General features: G+C 53.6%; 7 protein-coding genes across 8 annotated transcripts; 5 read left to right on the forward strand and 2 right to left on the reverse strand.

The window, feature by feature from the left end:
- Positions 1-1,158: 1,158 nt before the first annotated feature.
- IUM83_07796 (uncharacterized protein) lies at positions 1,159-2,046 on the forward strand (the record flags this gene model as incomplete). Its single annotated transcript, XM_067932120.1, has 1 exon — positions 1,159-2,046. One exon carries the CDS (start codon positions 1,159-1,161, stop codon positions 2,044-2,046), a length of 888 nt encoding a protein of 295 aa, XP_067786269.1.
- A 133-nt stretch (positions 2,047-2,179) lies between these two features.
- On the forward strand, positions 2,180-4,927 carry IUM83_07797 (uncharacterized protein; the record flags this gene model as incomplete). The annotated part of the gene is made up of 1 exon (XM_067932121.1): positions 2,180-4,927. One exon carries the CDS (start codon positions 2,180-2,182, stop codon positions 4,925-4,927), a length of 2,748 nt encoding a protein of 915 aa, XP_067786268.1.
- A 106-nt stretch (positions 4,928-5,033) lies between these two features.
- IUM83_07798 (uncharacterized protein) lies at positions 5,034-5,936 on the reverse strand (the record flags this gene model as incomplete). Of its 2 annotated transcripts, none has more annotated exons than XM_067932122.1 (5): positions 5,034-5,146; positions 5,217-5,358; positions 5,423-5,488; positions 5,572-5,718; positions 5,886-5,936. In XM_067932122.1, the coding sequence occupies 5 exons, from the start codon at positions 5,934-5,936 to the stop codon at positions 5,034-5,036; spliced, it is 519 nt and encodes a 172-aa protein (XP_067786263.1). The 2 variants fall into 2 exon arrangements, with proteins under 2 accessions (XP_067786263.1, XP_067786262.1); XM_067932123.1 differs by having other exon boundaries at positions 5,781-5,936.
- A 951-nt stretch (positions 5,937-6,887) lies between these two features.
- IUM83_07799 (uncharacterized protein) lies at positions 6,888-8,636 on the forward strand (the record flags this gene model as incomplete). The annotated part of the gene is made up of 1 exon (XM_067932124.1): positions 6,888-8,636. The coding sequence occupies one exon, from the start codon at positions 6,888-6,890 to the stop codon at positions 8,634-8,636; it is 1,749 nt and encodes a 582-aa protein (XP_067786261.1).
- Positions 8,637-8,957: 321 nt separating this feature from the next.
- IUM83_07800 (A-kinase anchor protein 5) lies at positions 8,958-9,752 on the reverse strand (the record flags this gene model as incomplete). Its single annotated transcript, XM_067932125.1, has 2 exons — positions 8,958-9,574; positions 9,683-9,752. 2 exons carry the CDS (start codon positions 9,750-9,752, stop codon positions 8,958-8,960), a joined length of 687 nt encoding a protein of 228 aa, XP_067786417.1.
- An 88-nt stretch (positions 9,753-9,840) lies between these two features.
- On the forward strand, positions 9,841-20,780 carry IUM83_07801 (RAN GTPase-activating protein 2; the record flags this gene model as incomplete). Its single annotated transcript, XM_067932126.1, has 2 exons — positions 9,841-12,616; positions 20,539-20,780. The coding sequence occupies 2 exons, from the start codon at positions 9,841-9,843 to the stop codon at positions 20,778-20,780; spliced, it is 3,018 nt and encodes a 1,005-aa protein (XP_067786416.1).
- A 620-nt stretch (positions 20,781-21,400) lies between these two features.
- On the forward strand, positions 21,401-21,823 carry IUM83_07802 (Pol Polyprotein; the record flags this gene model as incomplete). The annotated part of the gene is made up of 1 exon (XM_067932127.1): positions 21,401-21,823. One exon carries the CDS (start codon positions 21,401-21,403, stop codon positions 21,821-21,823), a length of 423 nt encoding a protein of 140 aa, XP_067786415.1.
- Between the last annotated feature and the right edge of the window lie 921 nt (positions 21,824-22,744).

Here is a 22,744-nt window from a genome sequence, read left to right on the forward strand (position 1 = left end):
TACAACGCTGAACAAGAAAATGCTCGAATAGAAGCGGCCGCGGATGAAGTTGCAGCAGCAGAAGGGAGAAAACGAGCACAGCGTGCTAGCGCATCGCGATTGTACTTGCGCATCAATGCCTTGGGATATACAGAATGCATACCCGTTAACCCCGACGATATTATGGAAGCAAGCGAGAAAGCGCCTGTGGGAGCTCGTCGACGGAGAGATAGCTCTGCGAGCTCTGTGAGTGATGATGAAGATGACGAGTTTCGCGGAGATAGTGATCAATCGGAGCCGCAGTCTTCAAGGCGACAAAGCTCTTGGCAGCAATTATCACGATCTCAGTCCTCTCGTCTCCAGCAACCGCCTTCAAACAACGATGTAAACTACTGGCTTCCCACGAACTTGATTCGTACCATACCATTTTTCGCGCCGCGCACGCCGCTCCAGTCAAAACTGAAAGAGACGAGCGGCATCACACCGTTCCTTACAGAAGACAACAGTGTCCGAGTCCAACTAATTCGCGCAACTGAGCCGCCTCTCCAAGACCCTATTACATCGAACGCAAGACGAAGGCCTAAAAATCGCAGAGCGGCACTGGTGCCTGCAGCTGGAAGCATGTCGGATTTAGTTATGCAAATGCATGGACCTAGCCACGCGATAGTACTAGGATCAACGAAAATCCGCATGACGCAGTTCCGCAGTTCATACGTGACAAAGATCGACTACTACGCGTGTATGGCTATCACCGGAGAGATGCTGAATATCAAGGGAAATATCGGCCTGGAGCGAGTGCGCTATGTCGACTCCAAGTTGCTCACATCACAACATCGATTACGAGTTTACAACGGGATATTCGTTCCTGATGAGTCGTACACAACTGGCGATGCTTTGTCGTCAGAGTGGATGGACTGCTTTCGTGCAACGGGTTCTGTCGTACGAAAACCTTCACCAATAGTTCCCACAGCACCGGAGCCTGTCGATATTCCAAAGAAGACCATAATGACCCAACGGAGGAGTACATCCAGCAGCCAAGGCAGTGGAAAGCACCGTCGTGTCGCAAGACCGACTTCGTCTAGCGCTTCATTGATGGATGAGGATGAAGAAATGGACAGGGAGTTGGAGCAGATGATCGAGCGAGCCAACCTAAAACAACAAGAGGCCCACTTCCGACAAATGGGACTCCGTAACGGCCAAGCATCTTCCAACATCAACGAGGAGGATACGAAGGCTGCATCAGCCACAGCTATAAAGCAAGAACTCCTTCGCGACAGCACTGGAATCTCGGCGAAGAGTGCGTCACAAATGGCTATGTTGCTGAACAAGCCGATTATTTCACCGCGGTCGGAGCTAGCCGACTGCAATGGGCACGAGGACAACAACGTCACGCCGCCTGCAAGCGGCACGTCAATGATCCTTCCGTCTCCTCGCAACCGCAAGTGGATGTGGTCGCTCGTATTTTTGATAAACCAAGCGCACAACTTGCAGTCTCGAGAGCGTTCGTGCTGCCGGTGGGAGTGCCACTACTCGCTATTCTCGCAGCGGCGGTCAGCTCTCGAGAGGGCAACAGGAACTTCGAGAACTCGCTCCGGAACACTGTCGACCTCGGCTTCAGCGGACGCAATATCAACGCACACGGTTTCGCCTTCATCGTCTCATCTTGAGGTGCAATTCAACTGCACGCACAAGTTCTGGCTGGCAGGGACGACGCTCATGGTTCAGGCGTATCTGCGCAACAACCCGTCGCTGAGACTATACTTCCGCAACGACATGTACGCGTCGACGCGGTGCGAGTCGGAAGGCGAGTACTACGGAGTGCTGGGCCTCTCCAAGCTGCTGCAAACGCGAGGCTTCGACACGACAATCGACATCATCGCGGCTCACGACGACCCGACCATAACGCCACGGGAAGCAGCAACCATCTCGAGGATGTCGCCGTACCTGTCCCTCTCCGTGCAGCTTTCTCGGGTGTCCATCGATCCGGACGAAGCTTTCGTCGGCAACAAGTTCGTCGAGCTAGGGTGCACTGCCGAAGGGCTGCAAGTGCTACGAAAAGTGTCCTAAACCCCCATAGTCAAGGCAACTTCAACCATGTTGTAACATCCAACATAATTCTGATTGGTAGATTTACACATCGATTTTATCCAATCCACACGCAGCAAACGCACAGTGCTCTTCGCATCGAGCCATTCCCACTATGAGCTCGCTGCTGCAGGGGCTCACGTTCGTGCGCCGCTCGGAGAGCGACGAGAAGGACCCAAGACGCGACAAGAAGGACAAGACGAAGAAGACGAAGAAGGACAGTAAGCACAGGAAAAAGCACAAGAGAAAGCGCAGAGAATACAGCAGCAGCGAAGAAGAAGAAGAAAAAGAAGTTGAACCTAAACATGAGAAGGATTCTTCTACCCAGGAGAGAGCCGCTCTACCGCGCGACGAGTGGATGTCCATGCCCTTCATGCGGCCAGAGGTTGAGCCCGTAGATCAGTTTAAGACGCAGGAGGAGCTGCTGGCCGAGGCCAAGCAGAGGAAGATCCAGGAAGAGATCGACGCCGGCATGCGCGAGCCTGTCACGGGCATGGTCTACGGCCTCTACGACCCCAAGAACCCGGACGCGGCCCCCGCCGTGTCCAGTAAAGTAGTTCAAGGAGAAGAAGAAGAGAAGGAAGGGAGGAAAGAAGAAGAAGACACAGATATGCCGCTCTTCGGAGACGGAGGTGCCAGTTGGCGCGCCAAGATGCTCAAGCGCGCGCAGGACCGAGCGCGCGCCTCTGGCGTGGCGTTGGAGGAGGTTGTAGGTGAGAGATTTGGCTCTGTGAATGAGCTCAGAGAGAGCGCGAGAGGCTCGGCGAGGGAGAATGCGCACCTTCAGTACAAACGCCATCGCGTTGAAGAGGAGAAGGATGGCGGAACGAGACGAAAACTCGAGATCGGACGAGATGCGAAGGATAAAACGTTGCTGTCGAAGTACTCGAGTAGAGTGCAACGCTCAGTGACGCAGAATTTGGAGGAGGAAGGAAGACAGAGTGAGGGTGGTCGCCGGTATAAGGACCGGAACTCTACCCGGAGAGGCAACCAGGATGACGAGGAAGATGAACCCATCGATTACGACAAGTTACCCGATTTTGAGGACCGGGGTGGCAGGACGGGTGCCTCTAGACGTGGTGATGGATACCGCAGTAATCGGCCTCGGGATAGTGAGGATAGGAACTCGAGAAGATGCGACTCGCAGCGCCAAAAGCACAGTCGCAGTCGAAGTCGCAGTCGAGGGAGACACGAGCCTGCAAAGCGACCACGGAGATCAGATAGGCGTTCTCGCTCCAGATCTCCGAATAGCCGCAACGCAGCTTTCGGACGCTCTGACAAGAGTGACCGCGAGTCGCAGGAAAGAAAACAACCAGTGAAGGCTGAAAAACGATCACCACCTGCGGTTGAAGAGAGGAAGGCCCCACCTCCACGTATTATCGATGAAGCAAAGGTTGAAGCGGAGCGGCGGCAGTTAGAGAAGCGAAATGCATTCCTGTATGGAAATAAGAAGCCGGCCACCTCCACGACGGACGTATCGGACGCTTCGCCCACTATGACATCCGAGCGCAACAGATCGCCAGATGCTGTGAGCTCCAAGGTTCTTGGATCACCTACTAAGAGCTCCGTGTCGGCTTCTTCGGCCAGAAGCGGTGTCGATAAAGAAGACGAAAAGGCCGAGCTGAACAAGCTGGCCGCAAGGGCTTTACGGGCTCAGATGATGGGCAAGACTGCTCTGTTCCGAAAACTTACAGAACAGCTCAACGAGTTGGAGGCTAAACTCGAACGCGAAAAGACCGCTGCGTCTGTCCCTCACTACGAGGCCATTACTGGGGCTCTACCTCCTCTTGAGAAAGAAGACATGCGATATGGTTCACGCAAGGGCAAAAAGAAACGTGCAGACCCCATGGATGCTTGCGGGCCGGACGTGGCGGCATCGCTTGAAGAGCTTGTGCGAGAAGAGCGGATGTCTAGTGCTCGCGTTGGCCAAGGCAACATGGATTCGATTCATGCACGGAATATTGTCCGACTGGGTTCGCGTTACAAGGGCACAGAGGTGAATGCTCAAAACCTTTCCAGTGGCTTTGATGAGGAGGACCAAGTGGATATGAAGATGCTACAGGAGCCCGGTTCGAATTTGACGCGACGCGCTCAGGCACAGCGCGAACATACAATCGCCGTCAACGAAACGAAGAAGTGGGATGAGCGCACACAGCAATGTCAATTGTGCATGAAGAGTCCTGCTTTCAAGAATCATTTAATGCTGTCGTTGGGTGAGTTCACATATCTTGCTGTACCTAGACGCCCTCGCTTGCATCCTGGGCACTGCGTGATCGTGCCGATTGACCACACTTGCTCAGCTGTCCAAGTGGACGAACAGGCGAACGAGGAGATCACGCGGTTCCAACACTCACTTGCACGCATGTGTGAAAAGCAATACGGCATGAGCATGGTGTTCATCGAGCAAACAAGCGCACCCCACCGAAAGAGGCACACTGTGATCGAGTGCATTCCTGTGGATTCCGAGTTGGCACTCGATACGCCACTTTACTTCAAGCAGGAGTTGATGCAAGCTGACGGTGAGTGGAGTACTCACAAGCCGATCATCGACACAAGCAAGGGCGGTATTAAAAGTCATGTGCCCCCAACGTTCTCGTATTTCCACATTGAGTGGCGTACCCGCGAAGGACGAGGAGGGTATGCACACGTGATTGAAGACGAGAACAAGTTCCCTCGAGACTTTGGAGTTACTGTCGTAGCAGGCATGCTGGATGCAGCACCGCCGAAGTACGGGCGGCGCGAGGATGGCAATCGCCGCTCGACTGAGAATGAGAAGCGGGAGGTGCTGGCGTTCTTGAAGGACTGGGAAGCGTTCGACTGGACGCAGAATCTCGACGGCGGGGAGATCAAGTCTCAAAGCTAAGAGCCGAGTCGGAAGTGCACATCGTCCGTTGGACTGAACGTGCAATAGGTACAACTGGGTCATTCACTCTGTAATTACACTCAGAACGCCTTCTTATTGCCTCAGCTCAAATGTCTGCGGTGGGAATTGTGGCTTGGTAATTAATAGGTGATGCTGTGCGCGAGATGTTGGTCAGGATCACGTTCTCGACGTATCCGGTATCCGGGATATACTCGTACGCTGCCACAATGACAAGAGCAAGTAAGGCCAACAGCAGTAGACAAGGCGCCCTCTCACCGCGGCAACTCACCAGCGTATGTGTCAATGACGTCTTCCTTGGACTTGACCACGACAGTTGTCACCACACACTGCACCACGAAGATCACCGCGTGGAGTCCAGACGCGACGTACCCCGGGGTCGCCCGTCGCGGGTTGTTGCGTGCCTCCAGCCCCTAATCCAGCCAACAGCTCCCGTCAGCAGCTCAACCACAGTACACCTCATCCACAGCCGCCTACCCAGTACAGAGCTCCCTGGAAGGCCAGCACCAGCACCAACAGCGACGCTCCGACCAAGAACCCGATCTACACAAAAGAAGCATGCACTGGTCAGCCACAAAAGACCAAGATCGTCAACGTTCCACTTGGTAGCAGCTTCAACGCCGCACCGAAAAGGCGGACGGCGTCTTGTTGAGGATGACGATGGCCACGAACGTGAAGACCACGTAGACGCCGGCGGTGACTGCGGCGTCGAAGCCCACGTACGGCGTCTCCAACAAGAACATGGTGGTCAGCAGCAGGGCGCACGACAGGACCTGCAGGACCGGCGCAGTCAGTCCGTGGGCATTAAAACGTTAGTGGGGACTCTCCCGCCTGCCTCGATCGACGCGTAGAGCGCGAGCCATAGCCCCGATGGAGACGCGACGCAGTGCGATCGAAAGCTCAGCGTCTTGGTGAGAAGTTGGGATGGAGAGACACGCACCATGTTGCCGCCCAGCGCTGCGTTGAGCAGCTTGCGGCGAGTCTCCAGCATGTTCCGCCGACCTTGGACCCAAAAATGCAACTTTGACTGTGTATTGTTCATTTTAGCTGTTGTAAAACTTGAAAGTTGAATATGTTGCAGGAAAATATTTTACGTAACACACACTACATGCAACGTTACCACTGGTAGCCTACCAGTACCTCCTGTACCCGCGTCGAGAGTTTGTTATCCGCGATACACACTTTAGTAGCCCTGCTACGAGTCGTGAGTCACGATGCACGCTGCGGCAGATACTGTATACATTTTGCCTGGTAAACTTTCAGTAGGCACCAACTTAGTTACCTTCTCACTCGGAGATGGAATCACTCTACGTATTATATGCATCCCGTTATACGCTTCGTGTGGGAACGGGGAGTAAGATTGTACCAGTACACTCGCGACAACTCCGAGTCGGAGTGGGTCCGACGGTATTGTACATGTAGTAGTGTGCATCACAGCGGCTGTCCTGAGTGAATACAAGACTTCGAATCAAGCTGGCTTGATTCGGTCAAAAAGAAGACCTATCGCCACGAAAGCGCGTGTCAACGACTGCTGTTCCAGTTCGAGTTTCTTCGTGAGCTGGGTAACGTCGAATATGAAGTCCAAATGATTTCGACTTGAAGTGTGAGCCCAACCTTGCTTCGAAAATGGTGGACAAAACGACAACCAATTCTGCTGAACCATCTGTGTTTACTGCCCATCCAGTCTGGGTCCCAGAAGCCAAATTTGGCCGAGGTAAAGTACAGAAATGCACTCAACAGGGAGAGTCCGATCCCAGAGCCTATCCTGCTGCTGTTGCCACCCGTTCGTTTACTTAAAGGGTTAATGGAAATGACGAGTCAGTTCGTCGCAAATCTAACGCCGCTGGTATTGTTGTGGACAAGAGCTGTGTGAGTATTATCCGCGTATGCATCGGGTTAAAGTAGATTAAGACCACATTTCAGGAAGCTCGCCTTCGCGAGCATGGCACCTAGAGTGCCAACGATGATACTTCAGGCAATCGTTTGCCTTCTCCTGGTGGTTGTACCGGGGACCTTATCAGCAGATGACCCCGTTCAGTTGAGCGAGAGCTTCGGTGGGCCTCACGGAAACGCGTTCTCGGACCAAGCCTCGGTCGCTGCAGGACAGACCATCGCCTCCCTCACCATTCGCGCTGGAGAGCGCGTCGATGGCATCTCGCTGGAAGTGAAAGGGCCGACGGCGGCGACGTTCAGCCACGGAGGAACTGGTGGGAGACCAAACACGCTCACTCTTGCCGCGGACGAGCACATCACGTCGATGGAGGCGCACTGGGGCGAGAAGAAGGGGAGAACGCGCATCTTCTACCTGAGCTTCGGCACGAGCGCGGGTAACAAGGTCTCTGGAGGTTCTCAGACGGACAGCAAGAACACGGTGAAGGCGCCGGAAGGATTCCAGCTCGGAGGCTTCTTCGGCCAAGACGGCAACGAGATCGACAGGTTGGGAGCGATTTGGACGCGTATTTCAGCGGAGGCCCCCGCGACAGAGGCTCCGGCGACAGAGGCCCCAACTCCAGCTCCTACTCCCGCTCCCGCTGCGCCGGTACCTTCTACTGCTGGTTCTGCCAGCGCTGCTTCTGGTGAAACTTCAGCAGATAAATCCTCCGCGGGGTCAGCCGACGCGTCTGCACCAGCTTCAGCGGAGAGCTCTACCGATGCCTCCGGGTCTGCCACTGAAGTGGCAAAGCCTAAGAAAACTGGGAAACGACCAACGACGTCTACCGAGGATTCTGCAAGCGGGTCGGACGCATCGGCTGACGCAGATACCGATGTCTCGGCATCGGGGTCTGCTGCTGAAGTAGCGAGGCCCAAGAAAACGGGGAAACGACCAACGAGTTCAGGGCCCAAGAAAACTGGGAAGCGGCCAACGACGTCTACCGAGGATTCTGCAAGCGGGTCGGACGCATCGGCTGACGCAGATACCGATGTCTCGGCATCGGGGTCTGCTGCTGAAGTAGCGAGGCCCAAGAAAACGGGGAAACGACCAACGAGTTCAGGGCCCAAGAAAACTGGGAAGCGGCCAACGACGTCTACCGAGGATTCTGCAAGCGGGTCGGACGCATCGGCTGACGCAGATACCGATGTCTCGGCATCGGGGTCTGCTGCTGAAGTAGCGAGGCCCAAGAAAACGGGGAAACGATCAACGAGTTCAGGGCCCAAGAAAACTGGGAAGCGGCCAACGACGTCTACCGAGGATTCTGCAAGCGGGTCGGACGCATCGGCTGACGCAGATACCGATGTCTCGGCATCGGGGTCTGCTGCTGAAGTAGCGAGGCCCAAGAAAACGGGGAAACGACCAACGAGTTCAGGGCCCAAGAAAACTGGGAAGCGGCCAACGACGTCTACCGAGGATTCTGCAAGCGGGTCGGACGCATCGGCTGACGCAGATACCGATGTCTCGGCATCGGGGTCTGCTGCTGAAGTAGCGAGGCCCAAGAAAACGGGGAAACGACCAACGAGTTCAGGGCCCAAGAAAACTGGGAAGCGGCCAACGACGTCTACCGAGGATTCTGCAAGCGGGTCGGACGCATCGGCTGACGCAGATACCGATGTCTCGGCATCGGGGTCTGCTGCTGAAGTAGCGAGGCCCAAGAAAACGGGGAAAACGACCAACGAGTTCAGGGCCCAAGAAAACTGGGAAGCGGCCAACGACGTCTACCGAGGATTCTGCAAGCGGGTCGGACGCATCGGCTGACGCAGATACCGATGTCTCGGCATCGGGGTCTGCTGCTGAAGTAGCGAGGCCCAAGAAAACGGGGAAACGACCTACAGCTTCAGTGGATGAGTCTGCATTGGCGTCAATGGAATCGTCTATGGATGCATCGGACTCCGGTTCAACTGATGTTACACCTGCTAAGACTACCAAGCCTACCAATACAGGGAAGAAGCCGGCAGTGTCAACGGATGCGTCTGAAACAACGTCATCGGAATCGTCTACGGATGCATCTGGGTCTGGTTCTGCTGCTACTACTGGTAAGGCTTCCAAAGCTAGGAAAGCCCCAACAGACCAAACGGATCAGTCCGCAGCAGCGTCCAGCGATGAGTCAGAGTCTGTAGAGGGATCGACAGGAGAATCAGGAGACGCATCTTCGAGCTCCTCGGCGGTAACATCATCAGCATCTGAAGCATCTGAATCGGCTAGTAAGGATCCTTCGGCAGCAACATCCACAGAGTCGTCAGCCTCAGGATCTACTGAACCAACGTCCACGGCAACATCCACAGAGTCGTCAGCCTCAGGGTCTACTGAACCAACGTCCACGGCAACATCCACAGAGTCGTCAGCCTCAGGATCTACTGAACCAACGTCCACGGCAACATCCACAGAGTCGTCAGCCTCAGGGTCTACTGAACCAACGTCTACGGCAACATCCACAGAGTCGTCAGCCTCAGGGTCTACTGAACCAACGTCCACGGCAACATCCACAGAGTCATCAGGCTCAGGGTCCACTGAACCAACGTCCACGGCAACATCTACAGAGTCGTCAGCCTCAGGGTCTACTGAACCAACGTCCACGGCAACATCCACAGAGTCGTCAGCCTCAGGGTCTACTGAACCAACTTCTACGGATGCCTCGACAACCTCATCTTCTGATGGTTCTGCACCAGGCTCTGGTGCAGAGGCACCAGCACCGTCTGCAGAGGCACCAGCACCCTCTGCATCTGCATCAGCAGCTCCTGCACCTGCACCTACACCTGCACCTACACCTGCACCTACACCTGCACCTACACCTGCACCTACACCTGCGGCCCCGACAATGTCGGTCAAGGACTCTGTCCAGCTCAGTGAGAGCTTCGGCGGGCCCCACGGCATGGATTTCTCGGACAAAAACTTTGTCAATTCAGGACAGACCGTCAGCTCCATTTCAATTCATGCCGGTGAGCGTCTCGATGGCATCACCTTGCAGATCTCAGCACCCAAGAGTTTGACGTTTACTCACGGCGGAACTGGAGGAGACCAAAAGACGCTCAAGCTCGAGCCGGGCGAGTTCATTAAGTCGATGGAAGTGCACTGGGGGAAGAAGAAAGACCACACGCGCATTTTCTACGTGAACTTCATCACGAGCAAGGGTAACTCACTAGCCGGTGGTTCGATGACGAATGATAAAAACACAGTGACTGCACCTGAAGGCTTTCAGCTGGCCGGCTTTTTCGGCAAAGACGGCAACGAGATTGACACGTTGGGTGCAGTCTGGGCGTACATCGACCTGGTGACTCCAGCCCCGACGCCGGCTCCCGCTCCGGTTAAAGATGAAGATTCTCCGGGTACTGTCGCCCCCGCCGACATTGCAGGAAGTTTGTCGGAGGTGACAACGAAGGCGAACAAGAGGGCTGTTCAACTAAGTGATTCGTTTGGAGGGCCTCACGGAGAGCAATTCTCCGACCAGCTCGCTGTTTCATCTGGCATGACTGTGAGCTCCGTCACGATTCGTGCGGGAGAGCGTGTTGACGGCCTCACCCTACAAATTTCGGCACCGAAGGAGATGACTTTCACTCACGGCGGAACCGGTGGAAAAGATAACACCCTCACACTTGAGCCAGGCGAGTATATTACCACCATGGAGGCTCATTGGGGTCAAAAAGGTGGCCACACGCGCATTTTCTACCTTAGTATGGGAACGAGCAAGGGTAAGACGGTATCTGGTGGGTCGCAAACCAAGGAAAAGGGGTCATTGACAGCTCCGAAGGGCTACCAGCTTGGCGGCTTCTTTGGTCGCTACGGCGACGAGATTGATCTCATCGGAGCGGTGTGGTCAAGCATTGCAACAGTCAACGAGACGGTCTCACCTCCTGTTTCCGCGGATGAAGACATTGTACTCGGCGAGCTTTTCGGTGGTCCTCACGGCAACGCATTCTCTGACATCAAGTCTATCAAGTTCGGACAGACGGCCTCCTCTGTCACGATTCGGTCGGCCAAGCGCGTGGACGCGGTGACGCTGCAGGTGGCCTCTCCTGCCGAACTGACATTTTCTCACGGAGGTAGAGGAGGAGAAGAGAAGACGCTTACTCTGGGCTCTGGTGAGTACATTAACTCGATGGAAGCTCACTGGGAGAAGCAGGGATCACAAACTCGTGTGTTCTATCTGAGCTTCACAACCAGTCAAGGTAAGACAATTTCTGGCGGAACGAAGACAGATAAGTCGGGAGTAGCGGCCGCACCTGAAGGATTTATGTTGAGTGGGTTCTACGGTCGTGCTGCTGACGAGGTGGATCAACTCGGCGCAATTTGGACGAGAATATCCGCTAAGAACGTATTGCTGACGGATCCTTCGGGCGTTGGGAACAACTCGTACGGCACAACAATTCGCAACTGGGTGGGGCCAACCATCGGTAAATCCACCGATACAGCATGTTATCGCAAGACGGCCGCTTTCGACAGCAACAATATTTGTCCGTTGGGTTATGGCAAGGACGGCGATGACTGTATCACGCAATGTCCGATATCGTATCCTGTGACGTGTGCTTTGGAGTGCATTCCTCAAAATGACGACTGTGCTCTCGCGGTTCTCACTAAAATCGGTTCGGTTATCGCTGTGGCACTGAATGTTGCAACTGCGAATGTGTTTGGCGAGATTTATACTATATACAAGACTACCAAGTGGGCTGTCACGTGTGTTAAGAATATTGTCGAGGTGATCAGAGGGCTGATCTACTATCTTCGTTTTCGGCAAACCTCTGCGCCCCAAGGCAATGTAGAAGAGCTTCTCGCTGCTGCTTATTCGGCTGATGTCGTATTGTACGACCTTCCGATAGCCGTGTGCACTTGTCTGAATTTACCAGTCCCTGAGAACGCCCGGTTTGCAGACTACGTGCTTCAAACTGTGGAATTTATCGTGAAGCAGGCCATCACTAACGGCGACGAGATTATTTCGACCGGGGCAAATGTCATGAACTTGCTTAGTGGTGGTAATGGCGTAATGAACAAAACAGCCACGACGGTGGATGAACTACAAAGTATCATCGACAAGAACTCGAGCTGTGGCTGGCAGCTCAAGCGTCTCGCTGATCGTGTGACTCTTGCTGTTCTTAGATATCGCAACGCGAGTGACAACGTCGATGATATTCGAGTAAAGGTGTACAAGTCGGCAATCGTTCTGAACGACATCCCTATTGTCACGAACAACTGCATGGGAGAGTTGCTAGCTTCGAAAACTAAGACGGCAGCTTACGAGACACGAGATCTGCTCCGGAAAACGTTTGGGGTGATTGTGGACCAGCTCATTGACACTGGTAAAACTGATATGGGGAAGGATGTAGCGGAGAATGACTACATGCTCAAAGTGGCGAATATGGGACTCGCCGCACTGTCCGTGGTCGACCCCACTGGTATAGCATACATGGCTTCGCAATTCGTGCAACCTATATGCGGGCCCACAGCTTATGTAGGAGAGATTGACGACGGAACGCTGTTCGACGCGTTGGGACTCACAGCAGTGGACGAAGCTTTCGCGGGAAGCTACGGGTCGTACACGCACGCGGGTGACGGCGTTGTGCGTCTCATTTTCGAGAGCGTCGACACGAAGGACGTGACTGTGGTTGTCCATAGCGGCGGCGACGGCTACACCAAAGTCGACGTGGGTGCTGGCGACACGGTGACGTGGGACTCCACGTTCCCACAGCTAGAGGACAAAACGTTGTATTTGGATCGCTGGCGCCCGGGTCTCGTAGGTGTGCCCGGTAAGGGAGGTGGTTCGCTCCTGATGTGGATCCCGCGATCGTCGGAAGGCGGGCATATCACAATGCATGTACGGATCAATCCGTCGTAAGTGGTGTCGACGCTGTTGTAATGGTGTAGTTTGCGCGAAGGAATAAATTTCCCAAACACTTTTTGTCACTATCATCAGCGTTCTGGTCACTGAATCTTGGATCTACCAGCGTCGCTAGTTTACTTTAAAACATATTAATATGATTAAAATATACAAAGGTTCAGAAATACTTGTAATATTGTGTGCATTAAAATATACTGGTTTAATTATTGACTTTTACTTCGAGGACATTGTTCATCGTAAACTACTACTTCTCAAATACTTGTACAGGTACAGTACCAAGGTAAAATCATGTCAAATTATTATAACGCAGGTATTTTCAATACCATGGAATAGTCATTTTCAAAAAAAAATCAAACTAATAAAACTTCATAGATCATCTATTTATCAATAGATCCCCGTGAATTATTTTTGCGGAAGCATTTCGGTATGGCGAACTTCGTGACCCTTGCATCGGCCAGATAACACGCGTGTTGGTGTTGACATGCTGGAACCAGTCACGCACCAGTTACTGAAACATCGACTTTAAAATGGCTTGAGGATGCTGAAGAAGAAACGCCCTTGCCTCAGCTGGCAGTAGCACATTGCATGGGCGTCCAGCCTACGTTCAGGTACCGGTACGCGCACGATTTGGTCTTGCTTCAGGATTGTCGAATTTTGAGTTTGAGGACCATCAGGAATTATTCCAATTAATATTAATTAAAGCTAAATATTTTGTTTAAAATTATATTATTAGTAATATTTAGAAATTAGTTAATAAATACTTTAAATCATTGTTGCCAATTAATTATTTTAAAAAATTAAAATAATTATCGTTTTTACTTTACAGGCATTCTAAAATCGGAACCGTTGGAGGCTATGATTTCAATCATGGAAACACACATGATTTCAAAACATGATTGGTCCGCGATTGTAATTTATTATTATTTTACAGCTCACCTATTTCCGATAGAGGTCGAAACCGTTGCCTCTTCCGTTTCGGCTGTTATCAAGGCAAGTCAAGATGGTCCAACCAGATGTGGCCGATGTGGCTTCTGCAGCTGCGGGCGCAGGCAAAGACCCTGGTAGCGGAGGAGTTGAAGCATCAGCAGCACCAGGACGTAAATGGCCGCGCAGAGGCCCAGGACTCTCCGACGTCCCGCGTAAATCGGTTGCTCAGGCGTCTACAGAAGACGTCCAAGTGGAGGAGGATGGCGCGGAAACTCGCGGAGACAGCACACAAGGTGAGAGCACAGGTGCTTCCACAGCTGGCGACACTGGTGACGCGTGCGGCGATGCAGAGGAGAGCCAGCACGTCAGTAACGCACTCCATGGCCAAGGTATAGGCAGTCGGGTGGAAGTTGCAGTTGATCCCCCGACAACCTGGCACACGAGCTGGGAAGGCTGGCAGGCCTACTTGAAAACTTACTGCGCGAGTACGATGCAGGTGCTGGTGGTCCAAGAGACCATGAAACGTGACGAGCAGAACAAGCGGCTGTCCAAGACCAAGAAAGGTGCTGACGTGTCGAAGTTGATTCCTGAAGGCTTGGATCCATACAGCCGTGTGTACATCTGCACACATGGCTGGAAGAAGCGCAAGTCTCGGAGAACTGGCAGCCGACCAAGACAACACATCCGACTCACGAACTGTTCATTCAGGTTTCGGGTGCAGTGGAATCTGGAGCGGATGGAGATCCAGGTGAAAAACGGGCACTTTCTGCACAACCACCAAGTGAACACTTCAACCTTCGCGACGTATCCAAGTTCTAGAGGCGTCGTCGATACAATGGTTGGTGCAAGAGTCGAAGGCATGCTGGCTGTGGGCGCCACGCGTTCCAAGATATGCGACTACCTGCTCGAGCACGACCAAAACGTCATTCAAGTTGATGTCGACAACCTTGTGCGGGAGCACGCGTCATCAGTGGCCACAGAGGATGCCAACGACGCCACGGCTCGTGAGATAGCGGCTTTCGCCGCGGCAGACCCGAACAACGTCTCCGTGGTGTCCGAGACGGCTTCTGGAGAAACTGGCGTGATTTCGTTGGCGATCGCCCACATGAGGCGTATCTACGGACGTTTCAGCGAGTTGTTGTTAGTGGACTGCAGCCACAAGACGAATCGGTGCGTGTTGGGGTTGGATCATGATTATTTTATGATTAATCGTATATTGACCTATGATTTATTATGTGTTCAAACAGCTACAATTACCAGTTGCTCACGTTCATGACGATGAACGAATTCGGAGAGGGTGCCGTCGTCCAACAATCTCTGCTGGAAACCAATGGGGATTGGCACATGGAGCGCGCTGTGGAACACTTTAAGAGCTTCCACCCAACACAAATTGATCGGCTTCGAGTCATCGTCGTTGATAAGGATCTCAACGAGATCAAGGTGCTGCAATCGAACTTTCCCCAGGCGCGCGTGCTGATCTGCCACTTCCACGTTATCAAATACCTCAAGGAAAAGCGCTGTAAGCCGGAGTTTTGTAAGATCTGTACAGATGACGCTAGTCAGATTGATGCAGCGATCCACGCAATGGTGTACGCTGACAGTGAAGAAAATTACAGGATTTTCCATGATTCGTTTCGGGACATTTGTGCTCGAGTGGGCATGCAGGACTTCTTCACGTACTTTGAGAAGAATTGGGATGCCTCACAGGAGCGTTGGGTGCTGTATCATAGATCTACCCTGCCGCACTTCAAGAACCATACCAACAACAGGTTGGAAAATTTCTTCGGGAAGCTCAAGAATGTAGTGGACGGCTCAATGAGCATGACCGGGTGCGTCAAGGCTCTCGTGGCGTACGACCGGCGGATGCAAAACGAGTACGGTTATCGGCTGGCCAGGATTGGACAGTTCGTGAACAGTAATTATGATGAGGAAATGTCCAACGTGCTTCGCTTCACGTCACACTTCGTGGCCGAGCAGATCGCCGGACAGTATACGAGAGCGCTTTCAAACACAGATCGCTACAAGTTTACTGTCAACGGCGGAGATCAAACTCTGGTCGTCGTGCAAGGGGCCTCGAAGACACATCGCCTTCGCGTGGACACATGGGAATGCGACTGCGAGTTTGCGTTAACGATGATACTCCCGTGTCGCCACGCCATCGCCTACAGGAAGAAGGAGAGCATTCCTGGGCCGGTAATTCCCTGGAAGCGGATCGGTCAGAGGTGAGTGTATGATTGCCCATGATATTTCCTTGTTTAGTCATGGATATAGTATGATTAATCTTAGACTAACCCACGATTTATTCATGATACTTTCAAGATGGACTAACACATCGCGTCAACTCAGACGCGTAAAACAGTTCTCCTATGAAACCTTTGAAAAAGGGTTCAAGAAAGCCGAGAAGAGGTCGCAAGCACAGAGATATCGCGAAGCTGTGCGAGCCACGCATCTGATCTGCACTAACATTGAAGATGATGTGGAGTTCGATGCTATGCTGGAGTTTGTGCTAGTGCAATGGAGAAACGTTCGACAGCGGAAGATGTCCAGTGGCTCTGGTGCTGCAGAAGCCAGCCGAGGCAAAAAGGCTACACTAAAGCAAGAAGTCACAGATGAAGACGTCAAGGGGGAGTTTGATTTAAGTTGTAGTGACAGTGATTACTTGACGGATGACAGCGAGTATGAAGATGATGCGTCTACCCGGGGGATCAAGAGCACGAGGTGGCCACGAGCGCAAGGCCCAAAATCGTTCTCAACCCTAAAACGAAGAAAGTCGGAGCTCCTCGCAAGCATAGGAAGGTAACAGCAGCTGGAGAACGAGCTGATAGGAAATGGTACCAGGCTGCTGAGCATGGGAGAAAAACGGCTGGAGAAGTAACACTGGAGGATCTTCTGGACTCTCTCGACCGTGAGAAGCCATCCTTGAAGGACACTCAGCGGCGCTTATCAGGAGTCCTTGTGAAGTACGGAGATGCGGAGTCCAAGAAACCTAAGTTTAAGTTGATGAAAACCCCGGTCACCGTCCAAGATCCGTTCTACATTCTTCCGGAAAAGCTGCTCGCTGCGTGCATGAAGCTCCTCCCGGTTGGCAACACTGAATATTATGCGATTTCAGTAGACCCGCCCCTAAATGCTGTTATCGGTGGGAGAAAGGGCCCCAAGAGCAATCAAGTTGAAACTGTGGTTATTAAGGACGTGGGAAGTTTCACAAGGGACCAAATTGAGACCTTCGTGCGCGTGCAGAATTTGAAGAAGGTAGTCCAGCTTGGAATGGATATGAACAAGTGGCTCACTGTTGAAGGCATCCCAGCACTCCCTGCTGAATACCACGACATCGGAAACAAGGTCGCTAATGATATTCTGGAGTCGTATCCACACAAGTTGATCGAAGGCCTCCCAAGTACGCCTGACTTTGCTTATTCCTTGCTCTACCGCGCTACACCCCGGACGTGGCTCACGGACGCGGTCATAAGGGCTCTGTGCGTGCGCCTCGCAGCCGATTATCCCTCTTGCAGGCTTGCGGGTTTCCAGTCTGCGGTTCCAGCGAAGAAAAAGACGAGAACGTCCGGTCCAGATCCTGTTGACCAAGCAATCCGTGACCGGTTGTTCCAACAAGTGACGGAGGTTGGGGTGGAGACCGTGTTACTTCCTCTGAACTTCAATAATGCGCATTGGTGCTGCGTGGTGGTGAGCGTAAATGCCAAGCGCATTTTCTACTATGATCCACTCAATCAATCTGCGTACATGAACTCTGCGATGGCGATCTCAACGCAGCTGAAGATTGCTGGTCTCCGCGACTACGACGTGGTTGCGCAGAACAACCCAATCCAGTTTGACGCCTATAGCTGTGGCGTCTACGTGTGCTGGATGTTCATCCGGCATGTGGCGAGAGGACCGCCGCTGGACATGAGCGGGGAAGCGCTTCCCAGGCGTCGCTTTGAACTTTTTTTACTATTTACTGACTGGGCAGCTCCTCCCGAGGCAAGGTGTGGAGAAGAACGTCGCAGAGGACGAAGAGAAGATGGCTGCGCTTGTGGATCCAATCACAAGCAACGCCGACGAGAAAGAAGATGTTCCTCCGACCCAAGTCGAAATGTAAGTGCGACAGTATAAGTGAAGAATAGCTTCTAATGCGGGCGACAATCGATTCTGCTATAAGTTCCTTCTTCCTTTCGGACCTTTGCTCTTAAGTATATGGTGTAGACGCATTCCGCACATGAACTCGCAGCTATATATGCGTCTTTACTCGCGTGGGGCTCCGCCAGAGATCATTTTCACGCGTTCTTGTCACCAATGGTATAAAACACGAACATAGTCTCCAATCCATGTAACCCATGATACCTCCATGATTAATCACGTGTTAATCATATATTAAATTACAACCCCACGTTTGTATCTTTCTCGTCCTCATAGTATCTTCTCGAAACTTCTCCATGTGGCCATCGTCCTAAATACTTAATTTCCATCCATGATTGATCATGGAAAATATCATGGGATATGTTATGATTATAATCATAGCCTGCATCATCTGCCTTCTAAAATACCCATTCGAAATTTCCGAGTCAATCGACCAATCGAGCACCCAATTCAACATCCTCTCATATGAAATATTCTACTCGATAGTAACCATCACTCCTGCTGGGCATGCTCACTGAATACGACAAACTCACCATGAGCGCCATATCGTCGACGCTCCGAACGCCGTTGAGGACACGCGCGTCTCCAAACAGACCAAGCAGTCATGCATCACGAGACGGAGAGAGAAGTTCCATCTTGATCCAAGGCAGTTGTCGATGAGCGAAGAACCGATTGCTGTCGTGAATCACTGGGAAGATTCAGCTAGTGTACCTTCACCGGCACATGCTCCACCCGATCCTGCAGTCGCCACGACGACCAAAGGAGTTCCGACAGCTACACCGATAATCGCAGCGACTACGGCAGCATTCCTCTGTTGTGTCGCACCCTCCCTGCCTCATTCGGGTCCGAGTACGCTGTGACCGTTTGCGAGTAAATGTCTTGTGCGGGACGAAAGAGCGAGGTGACGGGAGGAGACTCGAGTGACTAGCAGATAACGTAAATAAAAGCTTCCTTGTTGTTTCGGTTGTTGTTGAAAGCGTAAGTTCATGACTGATCAGTAAAAGTAGAGTAGAGGAGAAGCTTGATCTCCTGAGGGCAGCGCCCCTCCTTGCAGGTCCTTGGGGTCGTTGTCATGTCCGCAGCTCCGGACATGACATCCCCTCTGCAAAAGTATGTATGCCATGGTCTGTAGCGCTTGACACCTATCCTGGGCGGTCCGAAAAGCTCCCTCTGTCCATCGCGTCGACCACACACAGAGATATCACTACTTGGACCGGCGACGCATCCTCAACACGCTGCTCAAAGATGCCCCTAGGGGCGGGTCACCACGTCGGCACCACACGAGTCCGGCACCCGGACCCCTGGTACGCCACCCGTGTACCCTGACACGGGACATTCTCCCCGACTTAGCGTTCGACGTCTCTGCCGAACCTTCGGGTGCTGAGCGAGTTCCAACCGCAGGGCAGCGGCGTGATCGTCGGCAGCACAAAGTTCAGCCGAGGTGGCGGCGGGCGGTCGGGCACGAATGTCTTCACCGGCCGGTACGCTGGGGTCGCGAACAGGGTCCTGTTGTCATGTCTCGCTATCCTTGCTACCTTCTTGCAGGCGCCGTAGGCTTTCAGCGCCGAGCTGTTCACGCTCCGCTGCGCGCTCTCCCATGTGGCGGAGTCCATCCATGATCGACGAAATAGGTTAATATTGGTCCAATTCTTCTTGAGGGGCGCTGTTGCGCCCAATATGCACCACAACGCCGTTGCGATCAACATCGTAGCAGGAAGGCCCCATGTCCAGTCAAGCCAGTAGTTAGCGCCGATGGCTGCGAGAAGCGCGGCAGCTACGCCTTTCACTCCCAGCAGTATGTACTCCACTAGGTCATACGCCGCCATCGGCGCGAAGAACGCTAGCGCGAGCAAAACCTTGCTGAGTAGAAAAACCACACGATCAGCTTCGACAGCGCGTCCTCGGCTCGAGACAGCCGCGTCCTTCGTAGCTGAGACGTATCTCGCCACCGATTACGCCGTGTGCACGCCCAAGTCAGGCAAGTAAGCGTAGAAGGTAATGTTGGCAGCCAACCACCACTTGCGTAGCATGCAGCCGTAGTCCCCGTAATACTCCTCGTGGTCAGCCAATACTTGCATCGGAACGGCAAAGGTGACTCCCCACAGGGCATATCCACTGACCACGCCATGCAACTGGTGGACCTCGGCGTTTTCGAGCACGTCTTGGTATTGGCAGATGCACTGGCTCCAGAGCGAGGCGTTCAGACACACGACGCGCCAGACTTCACCCGAGAACCTCCACCCAACGTTCCACAATGGCGTCGTGATGACCCATACTAAGATGCAGGGCATCGACCCCGCAGTACGCTGGTAACAGCTCAGGCGGCGCGTAGACCTCCAACCAGCACGCCAGGGCTCCGTACGCGTTGTCCATGTAGTCCTCAATCAGAAATGAACACACATTCTCGTAGGCGTCCCAGTTGGCTAAGGCGTTTTTCGTAGCGAGTCCGGGCACCGTCCCAAAGTACGGCAGCGAGCCGAGAGCCATCAATCACATCTTTCTTCAGTCTTATTCGAGAAAGTCCCATCTTTCAGCGGAGATCCAGTGAGAGGTTTTCGAGGCAAGTTGTCATTAGCCAATTCGCGCCCAAGATCACAAGTCCCAGAAGCACCGCCGCCATGGGCACCCATGACGACATGCTGCGCAAGTTCAAGACGTTCCTCGAGTGAGAGGAGAAGGAGGGAGCGCCCGGCAGCTCGGCAGCCGCCGCGCGCCGCGCCAAGGTCGCCTTCTGGACTGAAATACGGCCGATTCTGGCCGCCAACGAAGACTCTGTGGGGCTTGACGATCTCGACGAGGTCGCCGTTGCGCTCATCGACGAAGAGGCGAAGGCCAAGACGGACTTCGCTCCTCCTGTGCTTATCCTGCCAGCCCATTCGCTCCAGAGGGCCAGTTCGGGCACCACGCCGCACTCGGTGTTCACAGTGGTGCCAGCGGTCAAGAAGCGCGCGCCGTCCAGCCCGCCGAAGGGCGGGTCGTACAAGAACTCCAGGGCCAAGACAAAGCTCTAGTCGGACTCTGAGACCTCCTCCGGGAAGTGGCCTCCACTGACGCCTGACTTCGAGCTGTCGCCCGATACTCCCAAAGATATGCGCAAGACAATCGCGATCATCTGTCGCAGGTCGGCGGCCGTGGGTATGGCGCCGTATCAGCGAGCGTATCCGTGGATGGACGAGAACCTCTGGTACGACCCATAGAAATTCCCCGGTATCTACACCGCGCACTGGCGCTGGTGGAACGGGTACTGACCGACGTTCTTCGAGTGGGCACTCCACGCCCCGCTGCCGTCGTCTTCAGCAAATGCTCAGCGTCGCAAGCGCAAGATGGCAGCCGTGCGTGAGCCCGTTTGCTTCCTCAGCTACTGCATCGAGACCTGGGACTACTACAACTTCTTGCGGCGCCCCGGGGCGAAGGGGAAAAGCAATCTCGTGTGGTGGGGCGGCCAAGCGGGGCTACGCTTGCTCGCCGGCTAGTGATTTGCTGGACCTGTACGACAACGAGCCCGGGGCATACCGGACCAAAATGCGCGACGCTCGCAAGCCCTTCCAAATCGAAAAAGGCGGCTTCACGATCATGACGGAGCTCCTGGAGAAGACGGACGCCCTCAGACCTCGCCGAGCTTGACAAGCGCCTGAGTGACCGCGCTCTTGCCCGTGTCGCTTTGGACATCACTTCGCCCAAGCACGTCCCTGAACATTGGGTCCCCACACTCGCTGGAGGCGTCTGGCGCAAGCTCATTGAAGATAAGCGCATTCACGATCTCATGGTAACGGTGGCTAAGCAGCTTTCGGCGGGTGGGTACGAGTTCCCAGGCATCCCGGAGTTCGACCCCGAAGAGGCCAAGGTCAGGGGCTTCTCGCCGTTCAAGCGCGCGGATGGCTGCTACTCAGCACGAGGACCGGCGACGGAGATCGACGACGAGGACCCCAAGTACTGCAAGTACACCGACGAACGGCTGGCCGAGGATCTGGCCGACGCCGAGGCCAAGTCGGCCGAGCCCCAGCGAACTGAGTCGGAGGCGTTCTCGAGTGAAGAGGAAGAGAATGAAGAGTGAGCGCTCGAGTCGATCGAGTAGTCGCGGCTCCAACGGAGTTCCACCGTAGTTGAATAAAGCCCTGGAGTTCCAAATCAGGGTAGAGGCAGGTCGCGTAGCAGTAGTAGTAGTCATTCCATTCTTGAGTGTTAGCGTAATTCAAAGTATAACCTGCCTCTTCCGATCTGAAAGTAGCTCCATGTTCATCAGATAGTCGCGAAGAAGTAGTAAACCAACATGCAGACGCGGATACAGCCGCGCTCTCCAGATTCCAAATGAAATAAAGTTGAGAAAACAAAAGAAAAGAGAAGTAGGCGACGACAGGCACAGCTAGCCTCGAGCGTTATCACCATTATCCATCGTCAGAGCTAGAAGAGGAGCTCGCCCTCATCCACCGTCGCATTCGCCATCGCAAGGCGAGCACTTTTTCGCAGCTCTGGTCAACCTTTGGCCTTACCTTGTTCGTCTTCAAATAAATCGATGAGGACTGTGTAGTCAGGTAGTAGAGAAGTGGTGGACCGCCAGCAAGTTTCGTATGAAGCCGTTAATACCAGGTATTGCTGCTGCCATCCCTCCACCCGTTTGTCCAAAATCTCCATGATGGGGTTTGAGACCCAGAGAACGCTGTCTCCTCGCCGCCTAGAGTCAGGCGTTCAACAAAACTTGTAGTAGGTAGGTCATCGACAGTCAAAGGTCCTGAATCATCGGCGGAGGGATCGCTTGTGACTCGCTCAGTCACTTCGTTGGGGAACGGTTTACTCCACCGCCGTGCAAACTTCTTCAGACGGTTCACATTGACAGACACCCCTCGGTCGAGGTGGTTCGGGATTGCTATTTTGTACGTGTTGTCGCCGAGACGGCCCACCACGGAGTAGGGACCGTGCAAGGAGAAGGTCAGCTTCTTCGTTGTCCTCTCGCCTCTGCGAGCTCTGAGTATTGTTA

This window comes from Phytophthora cinnamomi (genome assembly GCF_018691715.1).
Source record: "Phytophthora cinnamomi strain GKB4 chromosome Unknown Contig68, whole genome shotgun sequence".
Classification (NCBI taxonomy): domain Eukaryota; phylum Oomycota; class Peronosporomycetes; order Peronosporales; family Peronosporaceae; genus Phytophthora; species Phytophthora cinnamomi.